Below are 26,417 nucleotides of genomic sequence, written 5' to 3' on the forward strand. Positions count from 1 at the left end.
AAGACGTCTATCTAGACGACAAATATTCTGCGTTTATGTAATCTGTTTGGAAAGGGTGTCTCATTATAGTCTCATTATCCGCTAATGCGCCACGCCCACAGAGCCCGCATTCTTTTGAGATTCAAATCTGATGCGCTCAATGCGAGAGCACAGTGATGCCCACATCCACTCAACATGAACACATCAACATCGGCTTTACATCGGTTTGAGATGCGCAGAGGTATGATCGTAGAATAATTTACCTCAGAAAAAGCTGTTTATTGCTAGAGCAATGATGATTGTGAGGTAAGTTTAGTGTCTGTGAATATTAAATGCAAAAAGACAGTTTAAATATAAATCCTGCTGCAACACAAAACACAAAACTATAAAAATTAATGTATATGAATCAATTCTTTTGACACAAATTCAGTTAAAAAACTGATTGTGATTCATGTCATCACATAGAATTGTTCAAGACGTCTGTTACATGTTTTTAAATGTTTTAGCAAACAATTATTTGCCAATAATTTTATATATATATATATATATATATATTAAAATAATTTAAAATTATTATTTTAAAATAATTGAATTAAAACAATTCCTCCCTTCTTAAACAAAAGTTAGCAGTATTGGCCAACCTTACTGCTTATATGTGCAACTGTTTTTAATATTCTGGATAATATTATATATAGTCTGTTTGTCTGTATATATCTGTTCATTAGAGACATGCATTTGCAAATTTTCTTGCTGAACTCGCACTAGCTAGCTGTGCATAGAGAAGCAAAATGAACTGTATTAAAACTGTGTGTGCGTGTGCGTGCATTCAGTTTTTGGGACTGGGAGAAAGGTGAGAGATTGGATTATTTCTACAATGGGAATCCACGCTACACACGCATCACATCCATGGAGTACCTGAATGGACATGACTGCTCTCTCCTCCTCACTGCTACTGGTCAGTTCACCCATCAATCATGTTGACGCAGACTTTGAATGGTTCTCATCTTTGTCATTTTCTGTGCTGACATTTACCATTCCACTTTTTTTGCAGATGACGGAGCATTGCGAATTTGGAAGAACTTTGCTGACCAGAGGAATCCAGAGATGGTCACAGCATGGCAGGGGCTGTCCGACATGCTGCCCACTACACGAGGTTTGCTTTATCCCTCTTCTCCTGTTGTCTGATTTTCTTTTCCCCATCTACCTCCCACTTGGCCAGTTTTTGGAAAAATCTGTCAGAATTTCCAGTCTTCCTACATGAGGCAGGACCGTAGAGATGCCCATGGGTGCTCTGGTATGAAAGCTATGAATGTTAGTTATTGTATTGCTTTGTTTTGTTGGTTTATTTTACATTTCCTCAGTTTGCTGTTATGTAAGACATACAATTGGAAGTTAGGTCTGTTTCACAATTGTTTGTGCTAGACAACATTTAAATTACTTCTAACCTTTATGTTAATTTATGTTAATTTATATTATCTCTATTCTCTTATTCTTTTCTATATGTGACAATCTTCAAAAAAAGCTTTTTGGGAAAAAAAAAACTTTTGCAAAATTGACCACTGACAAATATTTGTTCTGTCTTTTGAAGAAGTTCAGACTCCCATATCAGCTTACAAAACTGGCAAAACTAAACAAATAATATTATAGTCCCAGTGTCTTCTTATTATTCCCGACAAGCCCCATAGACATTGGAGCTCACCTGCTTTGTCTTTTGTATCTAGATAATTTTGTCTCAAACTGCTTATTTTCTGTAGGAGTTAGAGAAATTAAATTGCACATTGAAGTGAGAGTGTGTGTGCAGTCAGCTTTAACTTTGAGACACATTTTTTTTAGGAATACTTCACCTCATTTACAAAGCATTCTGTTTAAAACATTATTTTTGTGTTCTTTATTTCTGTAGAACACAAACAACAGAACCTTATGACTGCTGTTTTGTATTTTTTTTTTTTTTTTAAGATTTTAAAGGGTTAGTTCTCCCAAAAATGAAATTGATGTCATTAATGACTCACCCTAATGTCGTTCCACACCCGTAAGACCTCCGTTCATCTTTAGAACACAGTTTAAGATATTTTATATTTTAGTTCCATGCAGTCTATGCACACTTTACTGTCCATGTCCAGAAAGCTAATAAAAACATCATTAAAGTCTATATGTCTATATGTGACATCAGTTGGTTGATTAGAATCTCTTGAAGCATCAAAAATAAATTTTTGTCCCAAAATAACAAAAACTACGACTTTATTCAGCATTAGTCTTCTCTTCCACATTTGTTTTCAAACCTCAAATAAAGATTCAAACAGCAATGAATCAGTGAATCGATCAATGATTCGGATCGCCAATGTCATGTGATTTCAGAAGGTTGGAAGTTTGACACGTGATCCAAACTGCTGAAATCACGTGACATTGGCAATCCGAATCATTGATCGATTCACTGATTCATGGCTGTTTGAGTCTTTATTTGATTTCCCCTTCCAAAGGGTCAAATTTGGTACTGTTACTATAACAAATAAAATTTGGCTGTTTGAAATGGAATACTAATGTACTATTCATGCCACTTCTAGAGTATGCTGTCTCCGTGTATAACTGCACAATTTGCACATTTCATTTAAATGTAAAATTACTTCATCCCATTCTTTATTTAAGTCATTATGTGATTGGACTAACAAAAGACATATTTGTATTAAAATTCCACAAACTAAGCTTTTACATATTCGGTACCGTTTCACTTACCATTTCAGGCATATGCAGCCCAGTAAACAGTGTTCCATAGCAAACACAGGATTGGCAGAATGCAAGATTTTCAGTGAAAGATTTAAAATCCGATTTTTCCCGTTGCGTCTGTCGTTACTAGCAACCATGCAGCTTTACAGGGGATATAGCTTATCTAAATGAGATGTAAATGAGCCCTATTGTCACTCCCAGCAGGTGAGACCAGGTGAGAACTGCAAATCTTCAGAGGCTGTTTTCTCTCGTTTACACTTTTCTAAAGGCCTACATTCAGATGGCCACAACTTCTCCAAATATTATCAGATTTCCATGTGTTACACGTTGTTGGAAAGCATGGAGACTACACTTTCAGAATCTGTGAATAACTCAAAATGCCCCAGAACCGACTTGTGTCCCTACTTTCCGTGACTGGTCACATATATGTGACGGTGGTGATCTTGATGGTAATAAATCAGCAGGAAATCAAGTGGATGGTCACTCAAAGCTTTTTTAATTGGATTGGCCTGGGGACAATACACGGCCAAAAAGGTAAATCAAATCCGGGGTAAATCATTAACACCATCACCACTTACAGTTTATGTTTTATTGAACTAAATACATTGCAATCGGCTGAAACGAATATGCAGGTTACTTTTCTGAACAAGCACGTTCCCGAGCCCGTTTTTCTCACACTTGTTCACATTAATCGCGGCACACTTCGGTGCACACACACAAAAATACAGGCAGTTCAATAGATAGCACACAGCTCTTAAAGGGGCCACACTATATTCCTACTCGTTACAAACTCCTCCAGGTATGGTGTGGTACTGGTGCGTTTTTCATACAAACTGTGCCCTGTTCTGAACTAAACTACCAGTATAAAAACTCCCTTTATTTATATTCTTAAAATGAGAGAAATCACTGCTTATTCTGAATTTTTAAGCTTATGCTTAAGAGACATGAACAAGTTCTTTGAAAAACATCCATGATCTTTGATGTCTATTCTGCATACTCTGTTGAGTATGGTTTCACTAATAATTAACGTACTTTTTTAGCATAAAGCATGCATATTTGTCCATACACTTTGATTAGAGTATTAAAAACTTGAAACATATTAAAAATACATTTACAACTCATTAAAATGTGTCATTATGTTGCTTGATGACAATCATGTGATTAATCATTATTTTTTATTTATATATATATATATATATATATATATATATATATATATATATATATATATATATATATATATATATATATTTGTATATTTATTTATTTATATATATATATAAATATTTTTTATATATAGACATACAACATAGCAGTTCATTATATAAGGTCTTTATACACCACTAAAAACATAGTTATGTATATTATATTGCATTTCTGTCAATAAATCCTAATATGGATGACTATAGACGGCAGATAAATGGCTATCCACCTGCAACTTAAATAAACCACGGCCTTAATTATGCAGAAATTTAAGGCTTTATATAATGTAAACAAATGAGTTGTACAAAAATTCACCCCCTCACAGTTGTCATGAAGGGCAAAGTTACCCATATAGACCAAAATCACAATTTGTACCAGATTTTGACAAAGATCTCCCTGTGTTTCTGGTCAGTAGTTTTATAGCATATTCTTTTACTCTTTGCCGTCTATTTTTTTTTCTCTCACTTCTCAAGCTGTGGATGTTTATTTCCCTTCTTAAATTAATCTAGAGTATAACCAAAAAGTAATAATAATAATAAATCAATTAATGATTTTTTCACAATAAAAACCTTAATGTCATTCAGACTGAATGTCAGGAGAAAATCTCAGTCACATACAACAACTCCTGCACATCTGCACTTATTTAAGATGGATGAGCAAAGTTTTGACTCTGGGAACAGAAATCAGCCTTGCTATTCGGCTCCCAGTGAGAAAACCTGATTTACTTGGCAGATGTCATTGGGAAACCACAGCCTTGTTCTCCCTCCCTTTGCTGCACTGTGTATGTGTGTGAGTTTAGAGAAGGCATGAGGTGAATTAAATTCAGCTGGAGTATGAGTGGTCTCTCTCTCTCTCTCTCTCTCTCTCTCTCTCTCTCTCTCTCTCTCTCTCTCTCTCTCTCTCTCTCTCTCTCTCTCTCTCTCTCTCTCTCTTTCTCTCTCTCTCTTTCTCTCTCTCACACACTCTTACTCTCTCTCACACTCTCTCTTCAACAATAGAAATGTGTATGTGACTGTCTGTTTTAATGTGTGTATGTGTAAGGCTCAGTCCCACATGCCGCCTTAAACCCTTGCCTGATGGTCACAAAGGAGGCATTCCCAAGTAATGAAGTGTAAAATGAAAGACAGATCCACCCTACTGTCATGTGGATTTGACTTTTTAAAAAGACAAGTGTGTGTGAAGTGCACCATTTGGGACAGGGCCACAGATCGCATCCTGGTGTGTGTTTGCTAACACTGGTGTCTTCTGGCTGATATACTGACCGCCCCTCCTGATCTCCTTCCTGTGTTCTTCCTCTCTCTTCTTCTTCTCTTCTCGCAGGTTTGGCCCGACGGGTCTCAATCTATCTTGACAGGAGTAAGCAGGGAGGTGAGTGCTTTTCTCTCTCCTTATCCTTCACCTCTGTTTGGTGTTTGCATATGTGAGACTCAGCCACTAATGTTTTCCTATTCCCAGTTATAGCCTAACATTTTTCTCTACATCCATCCAATTTGCTCTTTTTATTCTTTCCTCAATTCTGATTGGTGGAAGTCAAATCTGTCAATTCAATTTAATTTAATTTAATTTAATTTATTAAATATATTTATTTTATTTTATTTAAAATGAATAAATCCAGTCAGATTCAATTGTGGGGGATTCGTGTGTGCGTGTGTGTGTGTGCGCAGAGCTCATTTAGTAGAGGAACTCATTTGGATTAGCAAACTCAATGGGATGTGGAATTCATAACAATGTACAAATTATGGCAACTATTATTATAACACACATATAAAGAATACAGGTCATAAGGTCATACAATATTATGTAACCTTTGGATTTTATTTCCTGAGCAATATCACCATCAGCATAAGTGTGTATTAATCTTACCTGAATCAGACTGATTTGTGTGCATGTGTGTATTGTGCTACTGAATGAGAATATATGCATATTCATTTAGATAAAAATGGTAAATTGTGTGCTATGTACAAGCGTCTTTTTGCGTATTATATCAGTTGTTATTATCAGTTATATCTGTTTGAAAGTTCATATTACTTAATAAGGTGCACATTCATTCAGTGAGCAAAACACTGGAATTTTCCAACCAGTGAAGACAAACCAAAATCATGATGAATGTGCTTCATAAGTTTTTTTATTATTATTTGTTGATTCCTGCTGTGAAATTCTGCCTTGGCTTCTTCACTTGTAGTGTGAGGAATTTTTTTCTCTTCCCCAAGATTGGATTTTTGATAGACAGCAGAAGTTTTGAAAGTAGGGCAGCAGTGCTTCAGTTGCAGCATCACAGCGTGTCCTGATCCACATAATTTTTGGCTGTGTGTATAGGACACTTACTTTTGGCTGTGTGTTTAGGACACTCATAATGATGTTCTCTGCCCTAATGTTTTAACAGCATGAGAGAATCCCCTCTCACCCTTCAGAAGGTGCTGTCATTTGGAAGTTTTTTTTTTTTTTTTGTCAGTTTAACCTAGAGATATAAATAGGCTATAAACTGACCAGTGCTGTCAAATTTTAAGACCCAACCTAAACCTCTCCTTCTCAGTCTATTTCCTAATAGAGTGAGTAGACCCAAACATTCTCAAGGATGTGTGCGCATGTATGTGTGTGCATGTGTAAGGCCATAGTTATTCACCTATAGGCTGCTATAGGTAAATAACTGGAATAAAATTATTTGTGCTACAAACCATTGTGTTTATGAATTCAATACTATATTTTAAATGGGATAAGTAACAGTTTGCAATACCAAGTAGCATAATATTTTTTGTACAACTAAAATAAATGAAAGCGAATGAGAGCGGAAGCCTTGACACAATCAAGTTACAATGACCACAAGCTTACTTTAGGAATAAGGTGAATAGACATGGAAATTAATCAACATTGAATTTACTTACTTCACCCCTAGGGGGGGTGAAACACTCAGTTTCAGTCAATTTCATGTCAATCTTGAGTACCTATAGAGTAGTATTGCATCCTTCATATCTCCGAAAAGTCTTTAGTTTTATTATATTTGTAAAAGAAATATGGGCTGTACCGAGTCTTTCCGGAAAAAACCGAGCGCCTGGAGGCGTATCGTGTGGGCGGAGCTAAAGAATGACGATCGTGAACAAAGCGGTGACGTCATCAAGCGTGGAGAAACCCATGGCTATCTCAGCTAATAGATATGATCCAGAATCTAATTCGGAGGCTGAAATAGAAACTGCAACAGCAGGACGTCCGTCTCTGGTATGTACTGTATTTAGTGACTGTCAACATTTGTGTGTCTTTACTCTCAGTTTATGAGGACATGATTCGGTTTATGGACTATTGTATGCGACTAAACCTTAGCAGTAGCAAGCAAAACGATTTTACACGTCAGACTAGTGTAACGTTATACAGAGAACAACAATGGAGTAACCGTTAGCGCATTTGAATGACGACGCACGCGATCGTGGCGTTTACTGATGTTTACATACACGACGATAAGCAACAGCACAGACATTTGAAGCAGTTTTACTCACCGGCTGCTTCCAAAGCAGGACCGAACCTTTATCGCTGGGACGGCTCCATCAAAAACATCTTGGAGTGTGGAGATCCACTTTGCGATGCGACTGAAGCATTTCTGCGTTCAAATCGGTTCAAATGCAGCGCTGCCTTCCCGGAATGCTGTGCTGAAGCGTTGAAGTCGCTTGATGTCAAAGTGGAGGAATGAAGTGGAGTGTGGCGCGGACTATAACTGACATAAGTGTTCACGGACGACTGGATCTGCAGCTGAGAGAGTGTTTACGGCTGTGCATTTCCTCTGTTGCTCTAGTCACGCGCGCACCCTACCGGGAGAAGAGCCCGTACGGCCCGTACAAGGACCTTCTGGTCTATTAACGTCAAGTCGACCCATACTCGAAAAAAACTCTCCGAAACTTGTGAGAAACCGGAAGGAGTATTTTTAACACAGAAATACTCCATCAAACGTCCAACATTAGTTTTTGAAACTTTGTCTATGTTTAGGATGGGAATCCAAGTCTTTAACAGTGTAAAAAGCTCAGTATGCATGAAACAGCACCCCCCCCCCCCCTTTAAGCTAGACAATGACACTGTTTTCATCTAGAGCTGCTGTACAGCTAAAGCATAAAACTATTTTCCTGTTTTCACTGTAAAGCTGATTTGAAACAATCTATATTGTAAAAAGTGCTATATAAATAATGATGACTTGACACAAGCCGGTTTGGCTAGTCCAGAGAAAAAAATCTACTTGGGCTACTGGGTATCATACATATTTTTCTACTATTTGATATTTCTTTTAAACTATTTAGTCCTTGAATGAATGAAATAAGCACAGCACAATCACAAATCAGTGTTGCAATCTCTGGACGAAATTTTCAGAAACAAGCTCTCTGTCATAGTAATATCAAGTAAGATACTGAATCATACACATTTCCTACAAGCTTCTTGATATGTCTATTTAGATATTTTATATTTTGTTTTATATTTAAATATTTTCATTCTTGAATGATATGGCAGGCTGCATAATATTTCTCCTTCTCTTGTAGATGACAAGCATTTAATTTATTCTTTATAATTTGTTCAGATTTGCATTTGTATGCATAGTAAAAGTTGTTTTAGCAATGTTACACTACTAAATATTTTCGTTCTACTTCTATGTTCACTTATCAGCTATTTTATATAGAGTTCGACAACTCTTATTTGAGGTTGCGGATCATTGTCCTGACATAACTCGTACACAAAGTGGAAAATAGATATTTATAAGAGATAATGTTTTTTTTGTTTTTGTTTTTAATTGAACATTTAGTATTATTGTTTTAATTAGAAGATAATTATAGCCAGGACTCTCTGGCTGCCCGAAGCACAACCACACTACATATTTCCTGTCTAATGCTATCGGCTCCAACATTTAGAAGATATTTTAGTAAATGTTATAATTGTAATAAAAACAATTTAAACTAATACAAATACTGGTTCTGCTGCACAGCCCTAATTCAGACAAAATAAGCATATATCTTAGAATGTTTAGATATTTTACTGGAAACTGAACCTATACTTATTTAGCAATGTAACAGTTCTCTGACATCAGTGCCTCACACATAACATTTACAAAATAAAAACACATAAATCATACCGTTTCCTTCAATTATGCATTTGCATAATGCTTGGAAGACTGCGAAAGGTGTTATAAATTAGACTTCTGTCTGTCTGTACACGAAAAAGCACATCTGCATGCGGTACGGCAGCAGTTGTACAGTACTGTCAGGTGTGCATCATTTATCATTATTCTCTTGAAAATATTTTCTGTCCATCTAATTAGAATATATCATGTGCCAAACAATTAGCCATATGTACGTTACTTCCTGATTTTCGATAAGCCAGCTTGGGCATTTCCGGTTAGCTGTCATTCTAAACTCGCTCTACATGGACACAGAACCATCAATGGTTGTCTTTTTAAAGGGATAGTTCACCCAAAAATGAAAATTCTGCCATTAATTACTCGCCCTCATGTTGTTCTAAACCCATTCATCTTCGGAACACATATTAAGATATTTTTTGATGAAATCCGAGAGCTCTCTGACCCCTCAATAGACAGCCATTTTTATTAACACTTTCAAGGCTCAGAAAGGTAGGAGAGACATCGATAAAATAGTCCATGTAATAGTCCTGCGTCATCATCACACGTGTGCATCGTGGTGCTCATGTGAACAGCATCGGGTGCCATAGAACTTGAAAACTCTGCACTGCTTACTATATTCTGATTATAAACTAAGTATTACACTATTGATGCTGTTAAAGCTACCTGGGACATTGACAATACAGAAACATCAACAAGTAACATTTCACTGGAAGTTTTCTAGCTGGCTTTTATCATTGCAGAAGTTCTTAAAGGGTTAGATAACCCAAAAATGAAAATTATGTCATTAATGTCTCACCCTAATGTCGTTCCACACCCGTAAGACCTCTGTTCCTCTTGGGAACACAGACATTTTATACAGTGAGGAAAATAAGTATTTGAACACCCTGCTATTTTGCAAGTTCTACTACTTAGAAATCATGAAGGTGTCTGAAATTGTCATCGTAGGTGCATGTCCACTGTGAGAGACATAATCTAAAAAAAAATCCAGAAATCACAATATATATATATATATATATATATATATATATATATATATATATATATATATATATATATATATATATATATATATATATAATGTTTTAACTATTTATTTGTACGATACAGCTGAAAATAAGTATTTGAAAACCTATCTATCAGCTAGTATTCTGACCCTCAAAGACCTGTTAGTCTGCCTTTAAACCACCTCCACTCCATTTATTATCCTTAATTAGATGCACATGTTTGAGATCATTAGCTGCATAAAGACACCTGTCCACCCCATACAATCAGTAAGAATCCAACTTATGGGTGCATACTGTGCACCAACACACTGTGCGATTTTTCAAAATCCTTTGCGAATGTCCCTTGTCAGACTGTACGAACATGATCCCCGTGTCACACTGTAAGATCTCAGTTGTCATTAATGTCAGACTGCACGATAGTTTAGGCGCGCTAAAAACGGACGCGCGCAAGAAATCTCACCCGGAGCTTTATATCATCAATGAATGACGCGTTCAGTGACAGTGAGCTGCATTACACGCGGGACTGAATACTGGCTACAAATACATTTCTAGCTCTCGTTTTGGTCATAGTTTGTCTTGAAAAACCGAGATATTTGACTGTTGTCGTAGGAGAAGTCACACTGCAGGATTCTGTGCCAAATCTTCTGACACTGCCAGAATTTCGTCTGAGGTAAAATTTGATCGCAGAGCTCATTAATCGGCTGCCGGTGAACATGTCAAACTAACGACCAAAGACGTCAGATTTTAGCCTAGGATCTGAGGAATCTTTTAGGATTTCCTAAATTTGTCCCAGACGGCCAAATCGTGGCCAAAATCGCACAGTGTGCACCCGGCTTAACATGGCCACGACCAAAGAGCTGTCCAAAGACACGAGACAAAATTGTACACCTCCACAAGGCTGGAAAGGGCTACGGGGAAATTGCCAAGCAGCTTGGTGAAAAAAGGTCCACTGTTGGAGCAATCCTTGGAAAATGGAAGAAGCTAAACATGACTGTCAATCTCCCTCGGACTGGAGCTCCATGCAAGATCTCACCTCGTGGGGTCTCAATGATTCTAAAAAAAGGTGAGAAATCAGCCCACAACTACAAGGGAGGAGCTGGTCAATGACCTGAAAAGAGCTGGGACCATCGTTTCCAAGGTTACTGTTGGTAATACACTAAGACATCATGGTTTAAAATCATTCTTGGCACGGAAGGTTCCCCTGCTTAAACCAGCACATGTCCAGGCCCATCTTTGCCAATGACCGTTTGGATGATCTAGAGGAGTCATGGGAGAAAGTCATGTGGTCAGGTGAGACCAAAATCGAACCTTTTGGTCATAATTCCACTAAACGTGTTTGGAAAAAGAAGAATGATGAGTACCATCCCAAGAACACCATCTCTACTGTGAAGCATGGGGGTGGTAGCATCATGCTTTGGGGGTGTTTTTCTGCACATGTTACAGGGTGACTCCACTGTATTAAGGAGAGGATGACAATTATAATTGTTTTATTATTGTTGTTGTTTTGTTTTTTATGTTTTTTTCATCAGTATATCAACATTTTAACATGAAAGTGGTCACAGTCATTTGTAACTTGAATGTATGAAGCTTCCAGTGTTGATCTGCTTCCATTTATATTTAGCTGTACAAAACAGCTTATGCTGCTTGATATTGCAAACTGGTATTTCTTATCATATAATTTTTATGTATTGTCGTAATTATAAAAACACTTGTTTGAAGTGCAAATGATTTTACTATTTACTGCACTTTATTATTCTTCTATTTTTTATAGCGGTTAATGAATTGGAAATCTCACACACTCACAGAAAATAGATTACTTCTGCATTCCAAAATTAGTTGGATAAGAGGTTAGAGTTTCAGTCAAGTAGTCAGTGTTGTATGACACGATTAATGAAAGTGTTGAGGAAAAATATGATGCATTCACCCATATTTTTATGAAAAAGCAACCAAAAGGTGAGCGGGTGATTTATCTTTTACTGAAATGAACAGACGTGTCAGGAGAGCACAGAGAATCATATATTTGAGTGTGAACTTGTGAAACCTTCTCTACTCTCTCTTGAAGGTGCAGGTATGGTGGTGGACTGGGAGCAGGAAACTGGCCTCTTGATGACGTCAGGTGATGTTCGAGTTATACGGATCTGGGACATAGAAAGAGAAATGAAAGTGCAGGTACTACACACACGCACACACACGCTCACCCACGCACATCTTAAACACATCCATCCCAGGCAAGCTTTGTAGCTCCTTCATTTCAATGGAAATAAAAAATATAGGTGTGTACCTATGAAATCCATAAATAAAAAAGAAGAAAGCTAAAATATTAAATATAATGGGTGTATTTTGACTGAGCAATCTGGTATTTTGTAGAGGTGGTCAAAATAAAAAATTTCACCTGAGATTTGGAGCCAAATTACTATGGGGGTAAAATTGTTACGTTATTCCAGTAGATTGTTATCCCCAAATAAATGTAAAGATATTAACAAAAAATAATTAAATTCACAAATATAGAATGAGATACACAAATATATGCAGGAGTTTCACAAAAAAAAATATTATATTTTTAAAAAATGAATAAATACAATGATATTTGTGAATTAAAAAAATATCCACACATATGTTTTTATGTCACAAATGTTTTTATGTCACAAACAGAACTCTGCCTTGCATTAATTTGTTAAATTAATTTGGCTTCCTCTGCATTGGTGGATCTCTTTCTAGCACTCTTTCTAGTAAATCGTAGCACAGCACATGGATTTTGAAACATTTCATGTCTAGACTCACACAAATCCACAAATAGGTAGACTCCACCCACCGTCTACTTAAGCCAATTAGATAACGGCCATATTGTCCTGACCAATCGTAGCACATTCTCGCTCCAACCAATCACATTTTGGCCAGAGCAAAACATTACGACACTTCCATAGACTTTCATAGGAACTGAGGAATGTGGAACGAACAATAGTTTCAAAACAAAACAAAAAAATTGTTTTTGCATTGAACCCTATTCATAGCATTGAACCCTATTCATTTCAGTGTAGGCTATCTCAAGCACACTCGCTGGCAAATTGATGAAATTCCTGCATTTTTATTTTATTTTATGGCTTTATTTGACCTCTTGAATATTGATAGATGTATTTTATAAAGCATGTTAGAGTTAATGTTACATTAAATTGTTAGACTGTAACTTAAGTCAGATAAAGTACCCAGCACTGTATCAGCTACTATATACAGATGTTATCTGTAATTTCAACAGTTTTTAGATTCTTAAGATAGAAGTTAGAGATCTTTCTGTCAAATACGTTTCTATGATGCATTTGCCATTTGCCATTCAAGGAATAGCGTATCTAGTGCCTGAATATAAAGAGTTGAATCAATTGGTTGCCCTGTTTGTTTGTTTTTTAACTTCTTTCTTGGGTTAAATTCCATGTTTGCTAGCATCATTCATTTATATTCACCTGTTGAGTATGCTTTGAGTATCAAAATAACATTAGGACATTAACGTAAAAAAGGAAGGAAAAAAATGACCACTATAGTCTGATGATGTCGGAAGAGGAACACTTATTGGCTCATTAGCCATTTTTTTCTATTCTTTTGAATTATTTTTTATAGATTATCAAATCACTATTATAACATTAAAATATCTATTTTTGTTACTTTATTTGTACTGAAGTGTTAAGTATATAGGCTAATTAAAGGGAACATTACAAAGTCTAATGAAAAACAAAAACAACTGATTAAACTTCACAATAAATCTTTGTTTAAACCATGTCTGTGCTTTGTTTATTATGAGAGGATTTGTAGATAATGGGAAGATTTGTGTAAACAGTAAACTTGTACTAAAATTAATTCAGCATTTTGAGACTGTATAAAACTTGTTTTGATCGATACTGAGAGGATTCTTATTGGCAAAAAATTAAAAACATATGATTGGTTATTTTTTTCAACAGAAGTGCACATGATTGTGTAAAATCATGTTGTACTCTTGTGACCCAAATAAAATAACCAGATCACTCAAGAAAAAGATTAACGTTGTCTCTTCTTTATCTCTCCCCAGGATTAAATGCTAATGTAAAGCCTAGTCAAAGTCAATATGCATACTGTGTTTTTACACAGTTTAATTTACAAAACATAATTTTCGCTTGAATTCTGCAATCTCTCGAGATGCATACATGTTAGAGTCTGACAATTAGCTGAACATATACTAGTTTAATTAGTGACACTTAGCCTACATTTCAAAATCTTTATTTGAATATGACAACATTTTTATTTTAAACATTTTATTTGAATATAGCAACATGAAACCTCGTTCAAAATTTTTTTTCTATAATTTAATCACGAACAGACTCCTATCAGCCAATCACTGTGGTCATATTTAGTATGTGTGATGACGTTATCCATAGCAAAGAGGTCCTTAGTAAAAGTTGCTCTCAGCAGCTTTGTGAATAGACTAAGAGAAAACTAAGAATTTTTACTGCCATTTAAGAGAACTCTTAGTGGTAAGATAAAAGGTTTCGTGAATATGCCCCCTCAGCACAATATGGCCGTTTTCCGATTGGGATAAGTAGACGGTGGGTGGAGTCTACCTATTTGTGGATTTGTGTGAGTCTAGACACTAGAAATTTTTCAAAATCCACACACTCCGCTGCAATTTTCAAATGTGCAGAGGAAGCCATCAACAAATGCACAGGAAGCAATTCACAAATAAATACAAAGCAGAGTTCTGTTTGTGACATAAAAACGTATGTGTGGATTTTTTTTTTATTCACAAATGTCATTGTATTTATTTGTGAATCTAATTAATTTTTGTGCAACTTCTGCATACATTTGTGGATCTCATTCTATTTATTTGTATTTTATTTATTTAATTTTTGTGAATCTCTTTAAATGTATTTCTGGATAACAATCTTTTTGGAATAACTCAAAAATTCTACTCCCAATTCTACCCCCATAAATTACAGGGGGGTAAAATGAATGTAAAAAGATGGCAGCATCTTTATTTGATTTTTACACAGAGATTTCTAGATCTATTAGTTAAATCTGTTTACTTTTGCAATCTCTGTTCCATTATATACCAACAGAAAAATGGAAACAAGCACATCTTGTGTTTTTTGCCCCAAGTTTGCATGCCTGAACTCGAGAAGCATTAAAGATATCTTAATATCCTTTTAGATTCTGGTTCTTAGCAAACATTTATTTTGGTATCTTCATTCTAAAGGCTACATATGGTACAATGCCAGAGATATGGAGATATTAATGGCTCAATAAGTAAATTGATCAATTGTACACATTTTCTTTTCAGTAGCCAAAAATCAAATGTGGGTTTGGATACACTTTGCTATATACACAAATCCGGCGAAACACGGAAGTAAAGCATCGCCGCCATTACTGCGTGCCTTGCTGCTAAGGACTTAGAGCAGTGCGTACACGAAAACACTTCTCAAATGAGGTTAATAGCTTAACAATGACTGATTCTCCCCTCATGTCATGTTATAATAGCCTACCTTTTTTTCCCTTATAAATTATTTTTATTTTTGTTACGAATGCATACTATTATTATTTTCCCCCCTGTTTGTATTCAGGATATTAAGAGCTGCTCCCTCAGGCTATATCTTTTCTGTATCCTATTTCGAATTCGAAGAAGTTGATTTTATGCAGCGATATTTGTTTGTAAATCTTGATACTTTCAATAATAATACAATTAATTGATTAATATATAAATAAATAGCAGCGCGCGGCAGTAACGTTAATGCACGGCGCGCTGTGATGAACGTAAAGAAAACCACTTAAAGACAGAGAATAATTAAAGCATACGTGTCCATTACAAACGGACCTAGTCACAATTAACGTTAGACATATATGAAATGATCAGTTACAAAAAATATGGCCTTATTAAATCAGCACGTAAACTTGCGTGACCTACCGATGTGCTCATGCATATGTTCACAAGCTGCAATAAATAGCCACGACCAGTTGTAGCAATAGAATACATCTTCCTACAGGTATAAGATTATTTTATTAATCATCTGGCATGCGATGAGCGTCAGAACCTAAACTACAGGGCATGAGTTCGGGATGGATTGGCCAGATACTGCATCCTACATCACAGATTAGCCGCTGCGTATGAATCACAGTGTCGTGAGGTTTTCAGGCAGTGGACTCGTACCATAATATGTCAGTAACAATAGAGAAAACTACGAAGTTACATTTGTGTAATTGTGACTTAAAGTCCCTTTGTAACAGGCACGTATGTTTTATTTATTTTCTGTTATCATTTACAGCGCGTCGTGCATTACTGCCGCGCGCTGCTCTAAGTGCAGCATAAGTCCTCATAACTGTTCGTTATTTCATGTTCTCAAAACGTGTTTGTGTAAAACAATTCCATGATCACGGAAAGCAGGGCTCTAATATTAGCAACACAGCTCACAATGACATTGTTCAGTTTTATTGCTGTCTTATACATTACATTTGGCAGACGCATTTATACATTAATACATCCTGTTGTCAATAAATTACCTTTCTGTAAGTTTTGGCCAATGCCTGACATCATCTACCCAATGTTCCCTTTCACCAGACATTTTATTTAATGTGCAGGATCCGCTTTCATTGAAATGTCATTAGAGGACACCGGCAAGTGTCACACCGTCACGCACTTCGCAGGCACGCAGTAATGGCGGCAGGCAAGATGGCGGCGCCCATAAAGTTCGCGGCGGATTTGTGTATATGTTTTTCTTTTAAAGAGTCATATCTGAACAACAAATAATGTTAAAAATAGAATAGGTTCAGTCCTGGAAATATTGGACTTTCAATGTGGTAACATGTAGTTATGATACTGTGTATTGAACTATTGGTAGCTTCAGAAGCTTTTAAAATGAACAAAAATCCCTTATTTTAAATATCCTTTAAACAAATTAAATACACTTTTGAGAGCAAGTTGTTGTGCCTCAACGTATTCAGTGAAGTTTTGGTACTCAGAGAGGTATGTTCTATACAGTTTATAGAGGGAAATGAGGTACGCTTTTAGTTTTAACATTATTTATTCTTCACATATTTATTCTTTACAGATACTTTAAATGCAATAAGTATCAGTTGTGTACAAAGTGGTGAAAATGGATAAAATACAACAAATTGCACATGGAGATCCCCATAGCTAGCCTAGAAATCTAGGCTAGCTATGCACCCTAGCGGCAGCAAATCTAATCTGCCCGCAAGTGTCGTCCAGCAACTCTCAATACACTTCTGAGCTGTGAACGCCAAACTCTGGTCGGGCCAATCACATCGTGTATAGAGTCGGTGGGCGGGGCTTAACATAATGACGGCCGATTTGCTGCGTCTTGTAAACACAGAAACTGGTGAATGGCGGTCTTTCGAATTAGCTTTGACTGCGACTCTGGAAGACTTGGAGTTAAGCTTTTCTCTGAGAAAAGAACAAAGAACGGCACTGAAGTCATTCTTAAGAAGGGAAGATGTGTTCTGAGTTTTGCCGACCGGACACAGCGAACGTTTAATCTTTCAACTAGCTCTGGTTGGTTGTAGCTCTATCCAGTTGCGTGCACGCCGTGCAGAGGGAGTTTGAAAGACAACCGTTTATCTCGCCCCTTGGATTGATCCCTGTCAATGCTGAGTTTCCAGACCAAACATCTGGATGTGGTTTTGGCTCGTCATGCTACCCCATAGCACTGATGCACTGAGATCCCCATATCTATGTGAATGAACTATAGAGCCTTAAAAATGATAAGAAAGTTAATTAAGAACTGTAATCTTAAATCATATGAAAAGATCTGTAATACTTTAAAGTTACAGGCATGCGAACTTTTAAAAAACAGTATTTATGGAACTCAGATATTTATGCATTTGTGTTGATAGAAAATAAAAAAGTAAACATATCTAGTTTTGACATTATTTGTTGAAAAAATTATCAGTTGTATGCAAAGTTACTCACGTTTGATTTTTGACCACTAAATGTTGTACCATTTACCAATTTACTCACAGAGCTGCATTAAGATCTCCATATATCTCAGATTGAACCATATAGAACCTTTCAAATGAAGATACCAAAAGAAATCTTTGTTAAAAAAATAAAAAAAAATAAAAGGTTATTAAGATATCTTTAATACTTCTTGAGTTACATGCATGCGAACTTTGGGCAAAACAACACAAATTAAGCTTTTTTCCATTTTTGAACTGTCACCGTTGGCGTATAATGCAACACAGAATGCTAAAGTTAACAGATTGAAAATAAAATACTGATGCCGCCTTATTTCTAAAGTAATTTAGAAACCTGTAATTTGGCTTCAAATTGTCATTTTAACCCCCTCTACAAAATAGTGGATTACTCAGTCAGTATACACCGATGACATTTAATATGTTGGCTTTCAAAACAATTTTAAGATTTTTCTGACATCATCCTGGTTGCATGCTACTACAAGAACCACGGTCCACAAAAAGCTTACAATGCATTAATGAGATCTTATTGTTGAAAGGTATAGCTCAGGTGAGGGCTACAAAAAAAATCAAGGAATTGAATAATGGCAGGATCGCTGCACACCTTCATTAACTCATTCAACTTTTGTGCCTCTGTGTTGCAGGACATCCCAACTGGAGCAGACAGCTGTGTAACCAGCCTTTCATGTGATCCTCAGCGGTCACTTGTAGCTGCAGGTCTTGGAGATGGATCTGTTCGGGTGTACGACCGCAGAATGGGACCTAATGAATGGTGCGTCTCCTTTCACAGAGCTCTGATTTTAGAATCATTACCTCATCAAACAGCACACACCTCACCTGAGTTTTATTTCTGAACCACCTTGTAGAGACCTTTGTTAAAGGGTTATTTCACCCAAAAATGAAATTTATGCCATTAATGTCTCACCCTAATGTCGTTCCACACCCGTAAGACCTCTGTTCATCTTCAAACATAGTTTAAGATATTTATATTTAGTCCGAGAGCTTTTCTGTTCCTTTAATAAAAGTGTATGAGCACTTTCATTAAAGTTTTAATTTCATTAAAAATACCAAAATGTATTTTCGATGCTTCAAGAGATTCTAATTAACCAACTGATGTCACATATGGACTTCTTTGATGATGTTTTTATTACCTTTCTGGACATGGACAGTATAGTGCGCAAACAATTTCACTGAAGGTACAGAAAAGCTCTCGGACTAAATATGAATATCTTAAACTGTGTTCCGAAGATGAAAGGAGGTCTTACGGGTGTGGAACAGCATTAGAGTGAGTCATTAATGACATAAATTTCATCTTTGTGTGAACTAACACTTTAACAGTCATATCAGTTGAATCATAAAGGAATGAGCTATTGATAACCTTTGGGGGGAATCAAATCACAGAATCAACCCCAGAGATTGTTAAAAAGTCATATTAGTCAATTATAAATGTATTCATCTCTGATGTGCTGCCACAAATACTAATTCTTTGATAAAATGTCTTGAAATCTGAAATAATTTGTAACTGGCTAGATCAGAGAATGAATCAGCAGTCTGGTGGCTACAAGCATGTCACTCTTGTCCAGGACCACTGGGCTCGTTTTGTCTTGCATTTAGTCTTGTTTGGATTATAGTATCTGTAACATAACAATAACTCACAACTCCTTGTGTTCACAGACATCACCTGCAAATTCCATGAGAAAACAGTGTAATTAAGTCATAAAACACCCTATGAATATTTAAATAATGCTAATTTAACAGCTCCCTCTGGCACTAGCATTTCCAAACACTCAAGATTTCCCCTCTGCTAGTCACATCCGTCAAGCTCCCTTCCGTGCCTTATTATTTATTTTCTTTCATGCACCTTTAAAGACTCCACCTCTGTACCCCTCAGGCTGTCATTTTCCGTCACACTGTTGTTAAGTTTCTTTTCATTAATTTGCATGCAGCCTGGGAGCCACTATACTTTGAGCATAAATAGCTTAATGAAATCGAAGTAAATATGTATGCATCCTAAAAATCTGTCACTGAATCCATATGCAGACATCCTCGCCTTAAATAACATTGCTGGAGTTTTCATGGTCATGTTTTCAGTCTAGTTGAAGGGTGTTTCTTCTGGCTGCTTTTAAAATGGTCTATTATATAGATTTTTTTTCACCCTTTTTTCAAATTCACACTGTAATTCTTAAAATGTCAAAATCCAAAGTATTATGGTATTTTAAAGCTGTGATAATCTGTGATAATCTATACATTTTCAGTAATTATTGTATGAAAAATAATTGTATAAATGATTTATCATTTTATTTAAAAAAAATAAAAAAAAATAAACGACTATTACCAACACATTAGGATACATGGTGTGTAAAGAAACAAAGACAAACTAATATAATCATCTCTTGTGAACAATACATTTATTATGAAATATTCCCAATTATGCCTTCATTTAGATAAATTATCTAAAAAAGTATGCTGTCAAATCAGTTAATCAAGACTCATCACATCCAAAACAAAAGTTTGTGTATGTGTGTGTACTATGTATAATTACTATGTACTGTATATATAAACATATTCATTTATATATTTAAGAACAATGTGTGTGTGTGTGTGTGTGTGTGTGTATATATATATATATATATATATATATATATATATATATATATATATATATGTGTGTATGTATGTGTGTCTACTGTGTAATTATTATGTATATATAAATACACACACACTGTGTGTGTGTGTGTGTGTGTGTGTGTGTGTGTGTGTGTGTGTGTGTGTGTGTGTGTGTGTGTGTGTGTGTGTGTGTGTGTGTGTGTGAGTGTGTGTGTGTGTGTGTGTGTGTGTGTGTGTGTGTGTGTGTGTGTGTGTGTATATATATATATATTGAAATTTCACCAAATTTTCCTGTGATACTTGAATATAAACGGTTGGATGGTGTTAGTATTGTTTTTTTTCACAGGATTCTTTGATGAATAGAAAGTTTAAAAGAAAATCATTTATTTGAAATATTTGTTTGTAGCATTGTTGTTGTTGTTGTTGTTGTTGTTGTTTTTTTGTTTTTTTTGTTGTTGTTTTTTTAAGAAATTTCAAGGAAAAGCCCACCCAAAAAATTTAAATTCTGCCTTCATTTTAATTCCTCTCATGTCATTACAAACCTGTGTTTCTTTATTTCTACACCTGACTTAATTTCCTCTGATGAACACACACAAAAAAAAAGATGTTTGAACAATGTTTGAACAAAGTCGGTTCCCATTGTCTTAAATTTTATGGACAAAAATGCATACATGTGTTCAGTAGAAGAAAAAAATGCATACATATTTCAACAACATGAGAGTGAGTAAATGATGATAGAATTTACATTTTTTTCGGTGGACTATCCTTGCTGAATAAAATAAATCATTTATTTCACAAAAAAAATGTACTGACCCCAGACAAGTAATAGTGAATAGTTGTGTTCAAAAAATGCCCATAGTGTATAGTTGTGTTCAAAAAATGCCCATAGTGTAAGAAATCTCCTTTTAAAGAACTATTGATTTCTTCACTATGCTGTAACTACAGAATATGTTCTGTGTTCTGGTGCATTGTTAATCCTGCAGCTCCCTCTAGTGTTCAATGATGCTTTTTAATGTTTTATGGAATTATTGGCTTAATATTGTATACTATCCAAATATCTCTCTCTTTTTTTGTTTTGTTTTTTAAGTCGTGTGATGACGTATAGGGAACATGGTGCTTGGGTGGTGAAGACACACTTGCAGAAACAGCCCGAAGGACACATTATCAGTGTCAGGTAACTGCTTTTTTCTTTCACATAATTTATATCACTTCATCAAAGAACTTACTCTTTCATTGTAGTCAGCTTACATCTTGGTTCCCCTCTCTTGTAGTGTGAATGGAGATGTGCGGTTCTTTGACCCACGGATGCCAGAATCAGTTAACATCTTGCAGACAGTGAAAGGACTGACAGCTTTGGATATCCATCCACAGGCAAACCTGTTCGCTTGGTGAGAGATGCGCTTGCACCTTATATGTCATTCATACAATCAGTTCCTTTGTGTAAAATATAAAATATTGCTATTTGAAAAACAATTATGCTTGTAACATCACATTTGAGGTTCATTTAAAAGTCAGTTTATTTGAAGAAACTACACTGGTTGCACAGACATCCCCCCACTACATCAAATAGTCCTGTACATTTGGTTACAGGGCCTGAATAAAATGCAGAGTAATGCCATGACCATGATATCATTCAGTCCTAAAATGCTTGTTAAACATTTAATCCATTTTGTTCTCTCATTCTCTGACTTTCTCTCTCCAGTGGCTCTATGAATCAGTTTATAGCTGTGTATAACTCCAATGGGGATGTGATCAGCAACATTAAATACTATGATGGTTTTATGGGGCAGAGAATCGGAGCCATTAGCTGCCTGGCCTTCCACCCTTACTGGGTAAGACACAACTTTATTTCTAATAGCTGCAGTGTTGGTAAAGCTACTTTGAATTGTCAAGTTTTAAATTATGCATAAAGTAGTTAAACATCAGACAAAGCTATTAACAAAAGTAACTAACTACATTAAAGCTACCTGAGGGGGCAATCTTTTTTAAATGTGAAATATTACTTATTATTTTGTGCTATGAGAGCCGCATGGCACTAAAACAAAAATGTTCATAAAATGTATTTAAAAACACCCAGCTTTATAACTTGAAAACACAGTGATGAATAGCATCATGTAGCTAAATATTTTCTACAAAAAAAATTAAATGCTGATCAGGAATGAATCCATGAATCATTTTTGAACCATTTTAATTACATCTGAGCAAACCAATTCACTAGAAATTTCAGAGACTACTAAAAAAGAAGCTCTGTTTATATCCTCAGTTGGCTCAACTGTGGAGTTGTATGAATGCACTATAAAAACCTGGCTGCTTGTTGCAAAACGTAGCTTGTTTTTAGAAAAGCTAGTGCCATCACAAACCGATACTGAGAAGCTTAAAGACAAGCCACAGTTGATCCACAGTTTTTATCTGTACAGAAGTCTACATAATCTTTATTATTAAAACATAAAGGCAGTTATGAAATCTGTCACCCGTAAGACCTCTGTCCATCCTCGGAACACAGTTTAAGCTATTTTAGATTTAGTCCGAGGGCTTTCTGTCCTTTGAATGTAAGTGAATGCCCATTTTCTGTCTACAACCAGAAGGTAATAAAACATAATCAAAGTAGTCCATATGTGACATCAGTTGTTTAGTTAGACTCTTTTAAAGCGGTGACAATACATTATGGTCCAAAAATAACAAAAAATACGATTTTATTCAGCATTGTCTTCTCTTCCGTGTTTGTTTTCAAACCTCAAATAAAGAATCAATCAGTCGCGAATCAGCAGATTGATTCGTGATTCATATCGCCAATGTCACGTGACTTCAGCAGTTTGCCAGTCTGACACGCGATTCGAATTTTGAATCATGACCATTTCATTCTTTATTTGAGGAACACGGAAAAGACCATGCTGAATAAATTCGTATTTTTTGTTATTTTTGGACCAAAATGTATTGTCAACGCTTCAAAAGAGCCTAACTAACCAACTGATGTCACATATGGACAACTTTGATGATGTTTTATTTTGTTCTGGACGTGGACAGCAAGTGGGCATTCACTTACATTCAAAGGACAGAAAGACCTCAGACTAAATCTAAAATATCTTAAACTGTGTTCCGAGGATGGACAGAGGTCTTACGGGTGTGGGACGACATTGGGTGAGTCATTAATGAAAGAAATTTCATTTTTGGGTGAACTAACCCTTTAAGAATATAAATAGAGGAGAATAAAAAGAAAGAAAATGTACAATTAGTTGTAACAGTATCTTTATAAACAAATAGCACACATGCTGTAGATTGTAAATTAGTCAGTCAAATATTTTATTTAAGGCTTCGTGGAAGACCAGAGAAAGACTACATACTTTAAATCTGTAATGCCTCCCATTAGTATTTCTATACAGTGGAATCAAAGCATGCAGTTTCTTTGCTTTTGCATATATCCACATGATATATTGACAAATAAGACCACTATAGTATTGGCCAACAAAACAAAATATGGTTCTATGGTAACACTTTTAATAGAAAATAAACACTTTACATATATAATCCTCTTTTTTTATATTTACCTTCTCAGCCTCATCTGGCCGTGGGTAGTAATGACTACTACATGTCCATCTACTCTGCAGAGAAGAGACTCAGATAACATCATGACCTCTCACCTTTGACCCTTGCTGCCCCCCTTGGATGTAAATGACTTCCTGTACATATGCAACAACCATGATGAATGTCTAAAGAAGGCTGCTGAACCCACACATGATGACTATATTAGTATCATAATTATTATTCTCAAGATAATTCTCATTATGGATTTATTGATTGTACACTTGGCTGTGCAGAGGAGTGTATATTATTTAAATTGCATATAAAGATCTTAAAACTTTATGGTTCGGCCAATGCTGGCCGGGTTTGACTGTCTTGGAACTGTTAACCTCATGCAAAGCCCTACAGTGTCAGAGAGATCGACCTGAAGAGACTATGAAGATGACAAACTTCCAGAAGCTGGGGGTTGCCCGTTGTTCAGTGGGTTCTCTCTGAAGCCATGTGCCTCGTCATATCTCTGCTGAAGTACAGTTGGACCGGATCTTCTTGTTGGAAGAAATGGCTAACCGGTGAAGCGCTCCTACTCGCCAGTCACAACCTTCCCCGCACATCCCTGCTTAACATGCTGCTTAACAGTGCCAAACCCCCTCCACAGCAAATCACTTTTTGGACTTCATGCACACAAATGCTGCATTACACCTCAACAACACACATGACTGGACATGGACAGTAGGCCCTGCTGTTCATTTGTATCCGCACTAAGCCAAGGTTCTTAAAAATAAGCTCAAATAATCAGGATGAAGAATTGTAGACAGAAATGTAAAGATAAGAAGCGAGAGTTTTGCTAAATCTATTTTTGGTACCTGGGGAGTACAATAACATCAAGCTTGCATTCAAGAGTCATATGTAATAGTCTGGTTCTCTCTGTACACACACAGCCCCCTATTTTTAATTACCACACTACCTACTTTCGCAGCACCAAACCTTTTGTTCTCTTTGTCATCATTGCCTTCATCATTTCCCCCTCCCCATCTTCTTTGCAGGCTGCTCTTTTCAGAAGTTCTTCTGGAAATTTGGTCTTAAAATCAAAGATGGTCTCATTGTTATTTTTCCCCAATGAAAAATTTGTGCATTTGACATAACAGAAAATTGATTATTTAATTTTTTTAGCCTATCATGATGTTGCAGTTTGTTTGACCTGATCTGTTTCCACTTTCTCTTTCCCTGTCACTCCATGAATATTGGTTACACATAGAGCAGTGGTTTTCAATCCTGGTGCTGGAGACTCACCGCTCTGCCCATTTTATGTCTCTCTTATTTATCAGACCTGATTTAGATCATCAGCTCTTTAGATAAGAGCTCTATGAACTGAATATTAGATAAGAGAGACATACAAAATCTGCAGAGCTGTGGGTTCCCAGGACCAGGAATGAAACCCACTAGCATAGAGTGTGACAGCATTATGTAGAATCAAATTCAAGTATCATGTCTTTCTCATAGTAGCATGTGCACACAAGTTTAATTTTGTCCTGTGCCACTGATAGCTTTGCTAAATTAATTGTATTTTCAAATTTGAGTATTTATTTAGAGCTTGTGGTTCACAGAGGTTTCTTCTGTGTCCCACAACTTTTATCAGTTTGCACAAGAATGAAAATGATAGTGATAGTTCACCTTAATATGAACATTTTATCATTTACTCACCCATATGTTGTTCCAAACCTGTATAACCTTTCTTTTGTGGAACACAAAAAAGATGATCAAAATGTCCAAACTGCTTTTTTTGTTTTCATTTAATGAAAATGGATGGGGACCAGTAATTTTTTCAAGTCACACGGGTTTGGCAGAACATGAGCCTGAGTAAATTAATCTTTATTTAAACATTTTTTGTAGAACTTGAAACGTTGATCAGGGTGGAAATGTATTTCTGAGAAAGCTCTGATCCAAGGTTCACATCCTAGTAAAAATTTCTGTGAGCATGTCTGAACTTTTTTTGTAAAGTGACTGGTGGAAACAGGCCTGGATCAAATACTGAAAAATACGTACACACCTCACACACATTTTTCTTTGGGACAGTTATGTTTCAATTCAAATTACAGTTATTTAGGGAAATTCAATTTATGTATTTAAATCAAATAATAGATAAATGAAAGAAAAAATTCAAGTATATTTTTAAGTTTACCTCCTTTGTTAGTTTAATTGTCCCTGTCCTGAGTTTGTTGTTCGGTCTAGTGAGATGGCGAAGATAAAATGCTTGTGTGTAGTGTCCAAATCTTTCACACTGATTTTCTGATGTGTCACTGATGACGCGAAATGATGACTGGCAGTTGTGTTCAATT

The 26,417-nt window shown here is 35.9% G+C and overlaps 1 protein-coding gene across 7 annotated transcripts in view; it reads left to right on the plus strand.

Annotated features, from left to right (window-relative positions):
- The window catches only part of rptor (regulatory associated protein of MTOR, complex 1), a 292,822-nt gene extending 266,941 nt beyond the window's left edge, over positions 1 to 25,881 (plus strand). For all 7 annotated transcript variants that reach the window (XM_067459440.1, XM_067459442.1, XM_067459443.1 and 4 more), the window contains 9 exons: positions 810 to 934; positions 1,031 to 1,132; positions 5,224 to 5,271; positions 12,077 to 12,183; positions 18,600 to 18,727; positions 21,650 to 21,736; positions 21,834 to 21,950; positions 22,265 to 22,394; positions 24,116 to 25,881. In XM_067459440.1, coding sequence (XP_067315541.1) covers positions 810 to 934; positions 1,031 to 1,132; positions 5,224 to 5,271; positions 12,077 to 12,183; positions 18,600 to 18,727; positions 21,650 to 21,736; positions 21,834 to 21,950; positions 22,265 to 22,394; positions 24,116 to 24,184 — 913 coding nt within the window. In that variant the 3' untranslated portion in view covers positions 24,185 to 25,881. The remainder of the gene's footprint in view (positions 1 to 809; positions 935 to 1,030; positions 1,133 to 5,223; positions 5,272 to 12,076; positions 12,184 to 18,599; positions 18,728 to 21,649; positions 21,737 to 21,833; positions 21,951 to 22,264; positions 22,395 to 24,115) is intronic.
- The last annotated feature ends 536 nt before the right edge of the window (positions 25,882 to 26,417 follow it).

This window comes from Pseudorasbora parva, chromosome 12, assembly GCF_024679245.1.
Source record: "Pseudorasbora parva isolate DD20220531a chromosome 12, ASM2467924v1, whole genome shotgun sequence".
NCBI classification, from domain to species: domain Eukaryota; kingdom Metazoa; phylum Chordata; class Actinopteri; order Cypriniformes; family Gobionidae; genus Pseudorasbora; species Pseudorasbora parva.